Here is a 13104-nt window from a genome sequence, read left to right as displayed (position 1 = left end):
TTGTTAGCATTTTGGAGAGGGAAAGAGAATAGTATGGAAGAGGAGAGAAGGAAGATGATGACTTTGTGTGTCTGTTTTGTGAGGATAAAGACTCTAGCAATTTATAAATTCAGTGAGCTTAAAATTTTATTTGTAACCCCTATACTTATGAGAAATATTTGAGGTAGTTGAAAATAGAGAAAAGAAAAAGCTAAAACAAACAAACAAAGAGGAAAGACTCTTCCCATGCACAGGTATACAAATAACAAGAACATTAGACAAGAATAAAAGACCAAGCCATAGATCTATATAAAAACGAGGCAGGAGATAAAGGACAGTATGGGAAGAAATTGCTTTGCCAGAAAATCTAACTTTTGCAATTCAGCCCGGAATGTAACATTCAGATTCTTGGCAGATAAGCCAAAGAAGAGTAATGTGACAAAGGTGCCAGTAAGAAATGAAGAGGAAAGTGTAAATCTAAAACCTTTTTGAGAGGGAGAATTAGTAGAACATGGACTGACTTGTCCTTCTGGGGAGAGGTACCATCAAGATGTACCCTATTTTAGTAGATGTTGTAAGACTTCTGTGTGATGAGTATGCAAATTCTTTCACACAAGAGAAACTCTCTCTGAAAACTTACTAAATGAACGTTTCATTCAGTAACTGTGGTCTTCAGACTACCATCTTAAAACAGCTTAAAATATTCTTATCCAAAAATATTCATGTTGCTTTTTTTTTTTAAGACGATAGATACTGTGAAAGATTTTTTTTCTTCAACATTTTTACACATTGATTTTTGTTCATTTTAGTTTCAGCCTATGGGGACTGTGTGCCGAGAAGCAGTAAATGATTGCGATATTCGTGAAACGTGCTCAGGAAATTCAAGCCAGGTACTTTACAGAATCATTCCTCTAAACCTGATGGCAAAAAAGCAGGGGTAGCTTAAGTGCCCTGGCCCCCAGACAAAGTGTCAAGGGACACGATGTCTTTTCTACATCAGTTCTCATTCTCTCTTTATTTACTTCTGGGAATTTAAGTTTCTGTGATCAAAGCTTGAGCAGATGTTCTGTGTAATTTTATCTTAATGTTTAACTAACCTAAGACTACATTCATACCTTAACTATTTTGGTTTTAAGGAGAGAGTAAAAGGCATTTGCTTTTTTGTCTAATTTTCAATTCAGCTGGTTGAGACAGGAGCCAGCCAAGGCACAGAGACCCACAGAGCACTGGGTTGTGAGAAGGGGTCTGTTCTATCTTTTGTTGATCTGAGACCACATGCAGCACCTCACCCATTAATACCTGCTCTTGAATTTAGTATCATGTAGTTGTAAATGGAGAAGATGCGGGAACTGATACACTTTGGTGAGAGTTCACAGATTTCACATAGTCCTTATATTTACAGACAGTCTTCAGTTTGCATGGTAGTGTGGGACCATAAAAATGACCATGCAGGCTGAAGTCATGTAAAGTCATCTTAATCAATGGAAAAAATGAGAGTTGTTCTGTGATCTTTAAAAAATGTTGCCAGCCTACTAAAACCTCTCTTACTCTTGGTTTTAAGTGAATAAGGAAATGAAAAAATAGACCAGTATTTATTTAGCATGCTAAATTAAAACAAACATTGAGAATTAAAAGCTTTATTTTTGTTGTAAAATCCTTATCAGGAGTAGTTTGAGCTGTGCATGTCTTCTGTTCAGAAACCTTAAGATCCATAGTAAGCATCTTTTCTGTGCCTTGTTCAATGATCACACTCCCTTCTAAGTTTGGATCAGCTTTTGACATTTTATCCTTTGTACTTCCAATGTCATGAAATATCTCCAGGAGATGTGAAGATGTGAATGGGAGGGGTTTTTTTTTTGGCCAAACAGCAGTATCAGCATTCCTAGTTAGTGCTTTTTTTTTCTGTAAGTCAATTTACGTTTGATTGGAATTTCACTTCTAGTGTCATCACTTTTCATTTCTTTTCTGCACTTTCATCTTTTTCTGGCCAGCTCCCTCTTACGATTGTCCAATTTTATAAAATGTCACGTGCTATTACCCAGAGACAGAGAGGCAGCACAGCTACAACCTTTGTTGTCTGTGCATGAACTAAATGCATACAGGCAAGTACCAGTCCCTTGTGGACTGTGCGAGAAATGACAGGTTGGATCTATGACCACAATGGCAGCTGTCATATACCTAGTGACCACAGACTAACGAGCTAGCAGCAAAGTTTGTGCTTTATGCAGTTACTCACAGTCAATACGCTGTGGTAACTGAAGTTGGAACCGTGTCATTGGGGTACTGATGTCATTTAACAAAACCATGGTGACTGAAATTCATGTATATTGGAGCCATGAAAACAAGGGCAGCCTACATCTTTTTCTTCTAGAGAAGAGGGATTCAATAGTGGTAGACCTGCATTAATCATTAAAAATGTTTTATTTTAAAGGTAGTCATCCTAAGAGACTAAAGATCTTTCATATGAAAGTATTTTCTTTTCTTACTATCTGATTAGCATTGTTTTTCTAAGTTAACACGTAGTGATGATGAGGATACAATTAATGATTGCCTCATATGTTCCTGGAGGGGGAGTATATTAAAGCAACTTCTTTGGAAATCCAATAAGTAGGAGTTTTAAAAAAAAGAAGCCCAAATCCAAAGATGGCATATAAAGATCCTCTTGTTGAATTAGTTGTAACAGCATAAACTGCTGTTTAATTATAAATGAGTATTTTATAAATTTATAATATTTTATAATTATAAATGAATAATGCAGTACGGTGGTTATATGGTTTGTTAGCACAATGCAATGTACTACAGCTATTAAAGAGATTCCCTACAAAAACACTTATTGTGACATGAGGAAATTCATGTGATGAAAAAATAAAGAGAAGAAGCTGAATATAAAATACTATCTATAACTTGATTACATACCTGTGTTTAAAAAAATCAAATTTTGGGGGCGCCTGGGTGGCTCAGTCGGTTAAGCATCTGACTCTTGATTTCGCCTCCGGTCATGATCTCACAGTTCATGACTTCGAGCCCTGCGTTGAGCTCTGAGGTGACCTTGTGAAGCCTGTTTAGGATTTTCTGTCTCCCTCTTTCTTTCTGCCCCTGCCCCACTCTCATGAGCCGTCTCTCTCAAAAATAAAGAAAGAAAGAAGAAGAAAGTAAATAAAGAATAAAAAATAAAATTTTGTAGAAAAATGTAAAGAAAAAGATGTACCATAATATAAAAAATTGTGTCTGGGTGGTGGGAACATGAGACTTTTGTGTGTGTGTTTTTACTTTTTTTACATTTACTAACTTTTCTCAAGTGAGTGTGTAATTATTAAAGATAGAAAAAAATGTGTAATAAATTTAAAAATTACTCTTTATAGCCACACAGGAATGTTTTACAATTTTCTGCACTTGCTACAAGGGAAAACCGAGGCTATAAAATAACATGATTTTTCTAATGTGCGCTAGGTGGATTTCTGCTCAAGGAGCATTTTAAGAGTAAGGGCTGTGGTGCTTCTCATGGTAAAAAAGAGGAAACTAGCTATTGCTTCGTTTACGTTGGGATCCTCCTTGCTTTTGTTTTGCGCTCTCGTTTTTCTCGCTCTGAGGAATGATGTATCTGTATAAAGCAAGATGGTCTGAAATGTTGGGGTTGTCTGAGTCATTGCTGTTGCTTCTTTTTATTTGCTACTATGTAGTCAACTGTTTATACCTCTGGTAGATGCATATTTTTAGAGGAAAGTGCACCAATTGTTGTATTTCCTTTTGTTTTCTCTTGATCTTTTTTGTTTTTATTTTCAGTTGTTTTAAGAGACTTACCATATTATCAGACTTTTATTTTACCTTTTTTTAATGGAAACATTACAGGGATTAGCTCAGCCTGATATTTTGCTGTGCACGTGGTTCACAGTTCTGTTTTCATTTCCTAGTGTGCCCCAAATATTCATAAAATGGATGGATATTCATGTGATGGTATTCAGGTAGGTTACTTCATCTTTACCTAAATCTTTCATGTGTGCCAGCATGAAAGAAATACTGAAATCTTATCAAAAGAGGAAAGTCAGTTTGAATGTTTTGTAATCCATTCTGAAGATAAAAGGCTTTATAATACTCATCTACTAGCTGTCGCAGTCGCAGTTTCTTTTTCAGTGATCCGACATAAGCAGACACTGCATCATTAATAGGTGTGCTTTTCCATTTTAGGGGATTTGCTTTGGAGGAAGATGTAAAACCAGGGATAGACAATGCAAATACATCTGGGGGCAAAGTAAGTAAATAGCGTGGATTGATTGCTTTCACAATATGATATGAGGCCATATGACGTGTGGGCTGGAAGTTAATTTTGAACCACTTTATGACTGGGGGATTCTCAAAGACACTGCAAGTCTTGGAAGGGTCACTTTTGTGGAATTAGAGAGGAACACCTCCCTTGAAAGACACTTGGCTAGTTGGTTGTGCCTTTGGACAAGAAATAAGGTGCCTTTGCTGCCAGGCAGGTGAAGTCCACCCCAGAGTGTGCAGCCTGGAGAATAGAACAAACCTGGATTTGAGCTCCGTTTACACTTCCCTCAGCTGAATGTCCTTAAGCAAAACCTGTACAACCATATGGAATGGACACGGACCCTGGATAGGGCACCCTTGGCACTGTAGCACTTTAGCTAGAGTGGCTTTTTCTTCCTCAACCATCTCTCTTAAAATTACAGGTGACCTTCTTCTGAGGTAGCTCTACTGTGTCAGAAAACAATTTCAGCATTATCGCTTTCAAAGTTTGTCACACTTTCTGAGGGAAATGTAACATTGATTTCTAAAACATACGACTTAAATTATATCTTTATTTAAATGTGTATTTAAAGGTTGTGTCATTATTTTTCCCCCAGTGTTACTGGCCCTTTTGAAAGCAGTGTTTTTTGAAACTCCTTCAGAAGACAATTTGTATTAGAAAGCAAGCTCAAAAGATAATGCTGATCTTTACTTGTCACAGATAGTGGCTGCATTCTGTTTGGGAGGGGAGGTGTGTGCACGTTTGCACTCTGAACGGAGTTACAGTTTTGTTTCCCCCGCTTGAGATAAAAGTGTTGCTCACCGCAAGAAGTAGGGAAAAAGAACTACCAATGGTGACTAGTTATTTTTTTAAATATACACAAATGCTCCCGAAACCAAGACTATACTGTATGTAAGTTAACTTTAATTTAAATAAAAAAATAAAATTAAAAATTAAAAAAAAATAAAATATACACAAACATTTGATTAGTTTGCAAAAGTCATTTTTGATCTCACTACAGGACAATCCCATCAGCCAGCCCTGGCTTTAGCAAAATTAAAGTTTTGTAATGCTGACATTGTTTAAAATGTTATTTGGCCCTCATACATTTAACATGAATTCAAGCTTATTTAGAACAGAATAAAATTAAGGTGTTTTTTTTTTTGATAGTTGTTAGGAATTAACAAGGTAGAATTAACTATAGACTTAACTATAGAATTAACTATAAGAATTAACTATAAACAAGGTAGAATTCATACTGTTTCTTAAATCTTTAATTATAGTGCATAGCTATTTTAATAAACTCATCGTTATGATTAATAAAAATTGACACGTGAAAAATTTGTGCTTTATATTTGGCGCTGACATTAAAGTGTGGAGTATTTATTCTGGGAGCCATTTGGTAGTATCTTGCCCTAATTATTGGCCAAATTGTGAGGAGTGTTGTTCCTTGGAACCGATAGCCTCAATCCTATCAAAGATTGACATAGATTGGTTTTCCAAATTTCCAATGAGCAGTCATGAAGAATGTAGCTGAGTCATGGATGTCTGTGGTCAAGTAAAACTCTGGAGAACCATGGGTCCAGGTTTTGGAACTGGCCACATTGTCATGAAGAAGAGTCCTTAGATGGCTTCTTTCCCTTACTGCAAACATTTTGAGCAACTCACATGTTCTGTCCCTCACTGAGAGAAAACTCTATTCTGCTTCAGAGGTGATGGCATCAGACAAATACTGCTATGAGAAACTGAACATCGAAGGGACAGAGAAGGGTAACTGTGGAAAAGACAAAGATACGTGGATACAGTGCAACAAACGGTGAGATGAAGTTTGTCCAGAGTTTATCCCTTAGTGAATTACAAGCATTACTTTCAGCGTCCCATTTCCTCTTCTCTACATCTTCCAGAGCTTTTGGTTGCCTGCTCACCTCATCTTTTCACTGCATCCCAGCACCACCTTGCAGAAGCCTCCCAAATCTTAACACATATGCTGGCCTCTCCCCAAAGGCCCAGGTCACACTTGCAGCTGCCTCAGGACTTTCTCACGTAGAAGGCACCTGCTAGCATCTCAAAAGCAACAAAAATTAAAGCCACCAGAATATGTTCTCAGTTAGCTGGCTCTGACTTTCGAAACCACTGTTTTTGTCAGAGGTCACCATAACTCACTGTCCTCCAGTTGAGAAGCCTCACAATGGACCTTGATGCCACTGTCCCTCTGATACATTGTCCAAATGCCAAATCATGGTCATTCTTCCCTTTTACTCCCCCACCATTTGTATTTAATTCATCTTTTCATTCCTTTCCTATTACCCCAGCTAAGACCTATGTTAACGCTTGGTCTATTACAAAGGCCTCTTAACAGTGTTTTAAGCCAAGCAGATCTGGCATGCTGTATTCTACTCTTCTACTGAGGGGCATCTGGGTGGCTCCGTTGGTTAAGTGTCTGACTTTTGGTTTTGGCTCAGGTCATGATCTCACAGTTTGTGAGTTTGAACCCTGCATCTGGCTCTGCACTGACTGTGCAGAGCCTGCTTGGGATTCTCTCTTTCCCTTTCTCTCTGCCCCTCCCCCCCACCTCTCTCCATACTTTATGAATTATTTCTGGGTTTATTCTAGAAATAAATCATTTTCGGGGTACCTGGGTAGTTTGGCCACTTAAGCATCCAATTCTTGATTATGGCCCATGTTATGATGTCACAGTTTGTGGGTTTGAGTCCCACGTCAAGCTCTGTGCTGACAGCATGGAGACTGCTTGGGGTTCTCTGTCTCCCTCTCTCTCTGCCTCTGCCCTGCTTACTCTCCATCTCTCCTTCTCTCTAAAAATAAACAAACAAACGTAAAGTCATTTCCCTCTTCTCTGAATTCCCACGGCCTTTTGTTCTATTATTGTGGCCCTTGTCCCAGCCTCTCTGTTTTATCGTTGTTTATGTGTGCGATTCTCTTCTCACCGAGAGTGTATTTCCTTGACCGTGTCTTTTTTTCTTTGTATATCCTAAAGTACTTTGTAAGCTCCATGCACATAAATAAGACTTATAAAAATTTTGACCATCTCTTCTGTGTTAAGAAAGCATTTTTGTTTATGATAGATATGATAAAATGAAATAACTTTTAAAAATTGTTTTTTAAGGATGAATTAATACATTTTTCTGTGCTAGTGACAGATGTAAGTTCTAATTTTTCTCTTTTCTCTATCTGATAAAGCCTATTTCTATATATAATCTTGCTAGTCTACTAATCATTCTTGACAAGATAGTTATCAGTATATGTATTTATAATTATGTATGTTAGTAATTAAAATGTTCTATATACAGAAAATATGTCAGATAATATTTTGTACCAGTACAAATATTTTACAGGTTTAGTTATTATATGTGGCAGTTGGAAGAATAGTGGAATATATTGAAAAACGGATCATGAGTGTGTGTCCCCCCCACACACACATAATTCTTCTTTATTTGGGGGAAACAGGTTAAAGAAAGAGCTGTATTCCAAAAGAATACTCACCCAAAGGTCATTTATTCACTTACCAAATATTAAAAAATGTTTTCACATATCCAGTAATATGTTCTAGAGAAAGAGATTCTGATCTAAAAGATGTCTATCTGATGGATAATTTCCTTTAACAAATACTTGAACTAATGGACAGTACAGGAAAAGCTAGAACACAGTTGGGATTTTGGTGCACTAATAGGAGTTTCAGAGAAGACACTTTTTAAAGTGAGAGGCAAACTAATTTGGGCGTATTTAGCTTGTAATTTGAGCAAATAAAATGTAAACAAACATGAAAAACAAACGCTAAAGCAGGATAAGATTATTGTTCTAACTATACATGGTTTGTTCTCTCTTTGTGGAAAGAAGTAAAGAATTGTTATCTTTTAACACAGGGATGTGCTTTGTGGTTACCTTTTGTGCACCAATGTTGGTAACATCCCAAGGCTTGGAGAACTTGACGGTGAAATCACATCTACTTTGGTTGTGCAGCAGGGAAGAACATTAAACTGCAGGTAATGCTCTACCTCTTTCCATGAGAACATCATTCATCTTACTTCTGAGGACTGCCGCGTAGAATCACTTTGGTTTTCAGTTCCCATGCATGTTAGCAAGGTGACATGGAATCTAGCCCAGAGAGGTGACTGAGTAAATTCTGACACAAGAGGGTTGAAAAGATGAGAATTAGTTGACTTTAGTTGCTGGAGCTATATTTAATGGGTCAGTAATACCTTGCAGGGTTTGGTTTGTATTTCTTTCCTACTAAGGAAAGTGAGTGAGAACTCCTGGGTAAAATCAATGGATTAAATATATGCATCTTCTTTTACTTCCTTCTGAAATCCCACTAAAATGACACTAACTGGATCTTTTTTTAGAATTCATGTATCCACAGGGAGGCAGAGAAAGGGAGAAGAGACAACAACAACAAAATTTTGGAGCATGGAAGGCAAATGGATGTGTGGCAAATAGTTGTCAAAACTAAGAAAGCTGAGGGGCGCCTGGGTGGCTCAGTCAGTTAAGCGGCTGACTTTGGCTCAGGTCATGATCTCGCGGTCTGTGAGTTCGAGCCCCACATTGGGCTCTGTGCTGACAGCTCAGAGCCTGAAGCCTGTTTCAGATTCTGTGTCTCCCTCTCTCTGACCCTCCCCCATTCATGCTCTGTCTCTCTCTGTCTCAAAAATAAATAAACGTTAAAAAAAAATTAAAAAAAAAAAAACTAAGAAAGCTGAATTCCTAAGTCAGTAACGGGGAAAACTGAGAGCTAGCCCAGTATATAAAGTTAGTTCCCAAAGGCTCAAAAATTGGTAGCATCATCTACTTCTGCAAGAGGGAGTAAAGGATTTGGGGCAAGGAAGGGCTAAAATAAAGAAGATAGTTGAAAGTCTGCTAACAGATTGCCTGACCCACCTAAACTGGGGATTGCTCACCCTCCCAATAAAGATTTGAGCTTTACATTCTGCAGATAATAAAGCAGGTTTCCAAACTGAAGGATAGCCGGCAATATTGATATCAGGGTGTATGGAAGTGGTCTAGCCTCATTGATGTTCAGCCAGAAAGCCCTAAAATCTCCTATAGTTTATCTGATTTCCTAACTCAAATATGAGCAGTTTATCAGACATGTGAATAAAGGCTCTAACACACATACACAAAGAGTTAAAAAGAGCCAGAAAAAAAGGCACCTGTCAATATTTATGAGAGATAAGATATTTCTATCATGAAACCAGAATAAAGTGCTATTTAATGAAGAGCGGGGGTGCCTGGGTGGCTCAGTCGGTTGAGCATCCGACTCTTGATGCCAGAGATGTGGGACTGAGCCCTGTGTCAGGCTCCATGCTGAGTGTGGAGCCTGCTTAAGATTCCCTCTCTTTCTCCCTCTGTACCTTTCCCCTGCTCGCTTGCTGTGTCTCTTACTCAAAATAGAAAAAAATTTAAAAAAATGAAGAGCATTCATAGAAATAAAATGCTGTTGGAAATTTTAAAATAGGGAGGTAGGAATTAAACTCAGTAGTTGAAATTATCTCCCAGAAAGTAGGGCAAAAGCAGCAAAGGAATGGAACCATAGAGAAAACCTCACCAAGTTAGAATAGACACGATGAACAGAGAAAATACCAGGGAAGAAATTGTCAATGAGTGACTTTGATTGTCTACAATGGATAGACTTGAGTTTCTACATTGACAGGTTCACCAGTGCCAAATACACTGAGTGAAATTAGAGGCACATTTAAACATGTCATTGTGAAATTTCACAACCTTAGGACAAAGAAAGGAATCCCAGATGTTTCCAGAGAGGAGAAAAAAAGGATCAGACTTGGAATCTTATTAACAGGAGCCCTGGGAATCAGAAGACAATGGAGAACATGATTTTTGAAATAAGTTCTGTACCTTATTTCTATACCTTATCAATCAAGTGTGAAAGTAGAAAATAGAGACACTTTTCGATATTCAGGTTGCCCCTGAATTTATTGCCCTGTACCATTTCTCAGGAAGCTATTGGTGAAATTGTACTCCACCAAAATCAAAGAGTAAACTAAGAGAAAGGCTGTGCATGTAGGAAACAAAATACCCACCATGAAGACAGGGCAATCCTGCAATGAATGGTGAGGGGAAGTCCAAGTGTTCAAGTTTTCCACAAGGTACAGTAGACAACTAGATCAGACAGGAGCAGGGCAGACTGCAGATGGAAACTCCAGGAGAGATTTCTGCAGGAAGATGAACTGATGCTCAAGACACATCTCGAGTATGGATTTGGGGTTAGCAGAGTTTGATCAGTTTTACATTGGTGACAGATTCTTAAAAAGTAGGCAAAAACAACAAATAAGAGACTTGCTAATTTGAGGGAAAATGAAGAGTTGTGCAGGAAAGAAAAGACTTAATTATGGCACACTGTATCACTCAACTGAATAACATTTACATAGTCATAATACTGTGCCTTTTTATTATTGATTTAACTATTCATTAAACAAAATTTATGATGGGGGTATAGGAAAAAGACATAAATCTTCAAGTTCCATAGAGGTAAGTTGGTTGCTAATATCTGAAATGGAAAAATTAAAAATAGTAACACTCATTATTTAAAAATGTGTGGATAAATAACAAAAGAATCAATTAAGAGTAGAAAGTAGTTTCTTCCAAGGAGGAATATATGGTGGAGGAGAGAGCACTGTAAGACTTTATTGCATTTAAAGAACTGATTTATCTGAATGACTCTTTAAACTGTATGCTTGTGTCATTTTGATAAAAATAAATAAAAAGAATTGAGATTTATGTGCTGGCATTGACATGGCACCATATGAGTAAATCAACTATGAATATACATTTTTATCTCATTCTGGTTTTTTAAATTTCTATAGAACATGTAGGCTTGCTCTATTGAATAGTGAAATTAAATATTTTAGCCATTCTCTAATATAATTTTTAAATTATTAACCTTCTTGGGAAATGTAAACCCAGACCAGTTCTCATGCTTGTTTGAAACATGTTTGAAATCTTGAAACCTACAATTACAACTACCAAATCAAATCCTAGCAATAATGCCTCACTTGACTTGTACATGATATCCAAGGCAAAATGATAAAGCTATTTTAATTCACACCTTTGCTATAATAATTATGTTCAAATTCTAAAATATGTCAATATCTCAAAAGCATTAGATCAAAAGATTCAATTGCTTTCTTCATTTAAAGGAAGAAAATGCTCATGCTGTTGTTTTTTATTAGATGATGAGTAGAAAATAGAGTAGAAAGTAGTTTCTTCCAAGGAGGAATATATGGTGGAAGAGAGAGCACTGTACGACTTTATTGCAGTTGTACAATAAGTGGGCAATACTTTCTTGCCCACTTTTTAGTTTTTTAAAGCAGATTCTCAAAATGAATGTGACTTAATACAATCCTATTTTCTTTTTGCTTCCTTTTTTTCAGTGGTGGGCATGTGAAGCTTGAGGAAGATGTAGATCTTGGCTATGTGGAAGATGGGACACCTTGTGGTCCCCAAATGATGTGCTTAGAACACAGGTGTCTTCCTGTGGCTTCCTTCAACTTTAGTACTTGCTTAAGCAATAAAGAAGGCACTGTTTGTTCAGGAAATGGAGTAAGTATTCAGTACCTTGCCATAGGGAAACTCCTCTATTCTTTTGTAACACAGAAATAGACATGACCTCTCCTTCTCTCTCTGCCCCTTCCCTGCTCATGCTCTGTCTCTCTGTCTCAAAAATAAATAAAAACATTAAAGAAAAATTAAAAAAAAAAGGGGGGGGCACCTGGGTGGCTCAGTCAGTTGAGCGTCCGACTTCGGCTCAGGTCATGATCTCACAGTCTGTGAGTTCGAGCCCCATATCGAGCTCTGGGCTGATGGCTCAGAGCCTGGAGCCTGCTTCCGATTCTGTGTCTCCCTCTCTCTCTTCCCCTTCCCTGCTCATGCTCTGTCTCTCTCTGTCTTAAAAATAAATAAAAACATTAAAAAAAATTAAAAAAAAAAAAAAAAGTTGGGGCGCCTGGGTGGCGCAGTCGGTTAAGCGTCCGACTTCAGCCAGGTCACGATCTCGCGGTCCGTGAGTTCGAGCCCCGCGTCGGGCTCTGGGCTGATGGCTCGGAGCCTGGAGCCTGTTTCCCATTCTGTGTCTCCCTCTCTCTCTGCCCCTCCCCCGTTCATGCTCTGTCTCTCTCTGTCCCAAAAATCAATAAAAAACGTTGAAAAAAAAAAAAAAAAATTTAAAAAAAAAAAAAAAAAAAAAAAAGAAATAGACATGACCCTAACCTGTTTATTTTGTAAAAATGGAAAATATGCTTATCCGTGTTTCTAGCTGGCATGTAAACAGTTATTTGGTTATAGTCACTGGAATATTTTCTCTTGCGTAATCTGTGCAAGCCTGGGAATAAGAAAAAGTATAGTTTTCCTAACCAAATTCTTCTGTTTTTCTTTCTTATCATGTTAATGTGATCTCATATAATAGAAGTATAATGGCCAGTTTTCTACAAGTGATCTGGGAGACAAATTTTAATAAACTGTAATGGGGTTTTTTAAAAAGGGTGTAAAAGGGAAGATCATTGGCCACAGTATTTAACAATTCGTATTGTCCAGGCACTAAGCAATTAGAACAGATCATAAGTACCTGTTGTGGCCACACCAAGTGTGTATCAGCTGAGGATAACTCCTCGAAATGAAAACTGAATAATTCAGGGAAGTGTTTATCAACAAATGAATAGAAATAATGGCATTGTATAAAATACTAAATTTTATTCTTTCTGTCATATATCTATCTGATAATGTTAGTCCTAGATAACAAAATTTGTAGCTTAGATAAACATGCTCTATTAGTGACTATAGTTTTCTCATTTTCAGTTAGGAATTCCTATACTAATAAAATAATTTTCACTTCTTTTTCTTTTGGCATGTACTAT

At 37.3% G+C, this 13104-nt stretch overlaps 1 protein-coding gene across 22 annotated transcripts in view; it reads left to right on the top strand.

Moving 5' to 3' along the window:
- ADAM22 (ADAM metallopeptidase domain 22) overlaps window positions 1–13104 on the top strand; it is a 237456-nt gene that overhangs the window by 185073 nt on the left and 39279 nt on the right. For 21 of the 22 annotated variants that reach the window (XR_009260505.1, XM_058725184.1, XM_058725183.1 and 18 more), the window contains exons 18-23: window positions 789–869; window positions 3891–3941; window positions 4165–4228; window positions 5933–6038; window positions 8104–8223; window positions 11626–11794. Coding sequence is in view for 21 of the 22 variants with exons in the window: in XM_058725184.1 (XP_058581167.1) it covers window positions 789–869; window positions 3891–3941; window positions 4165–4228; window positions 5933–6038; window positions 8104–8223; window positions 11626–11794 (591 nt within the window). In the remaining variant the exon portion in view is untranslated. The remainder of the gene's footprint in view (window positions 1–788; window positions 870–3890; window positions 3942–4164; window positions 4229–5932; window positions 6039–8103; window positions 8224–11625; window positions 11795–13104) is intronic. The other variant, XM_058725175.1, reaches the window with a different exon arrangement.

This window comes from Neofelis nebulosa, chromosome 4 (assembly GCF_028018385.1).
Source record: "Neofelis nebulosa isolate mNeoNeb1 chromosome 4, mNeoNeb1.pri, whole genome shotgun sequence".
Taxonomy (NCBI): Eukaryota; Metazoa; Chordata; class Mammalia; order Carnivora; family Felidae; genus Neofelis; species Neofelis nebulosa.
The sequence above is the reverse complement of the archived record's forward strand: the minus strand, read 5'-3'. Positions and strand labels throughout refer to the sequence as shown.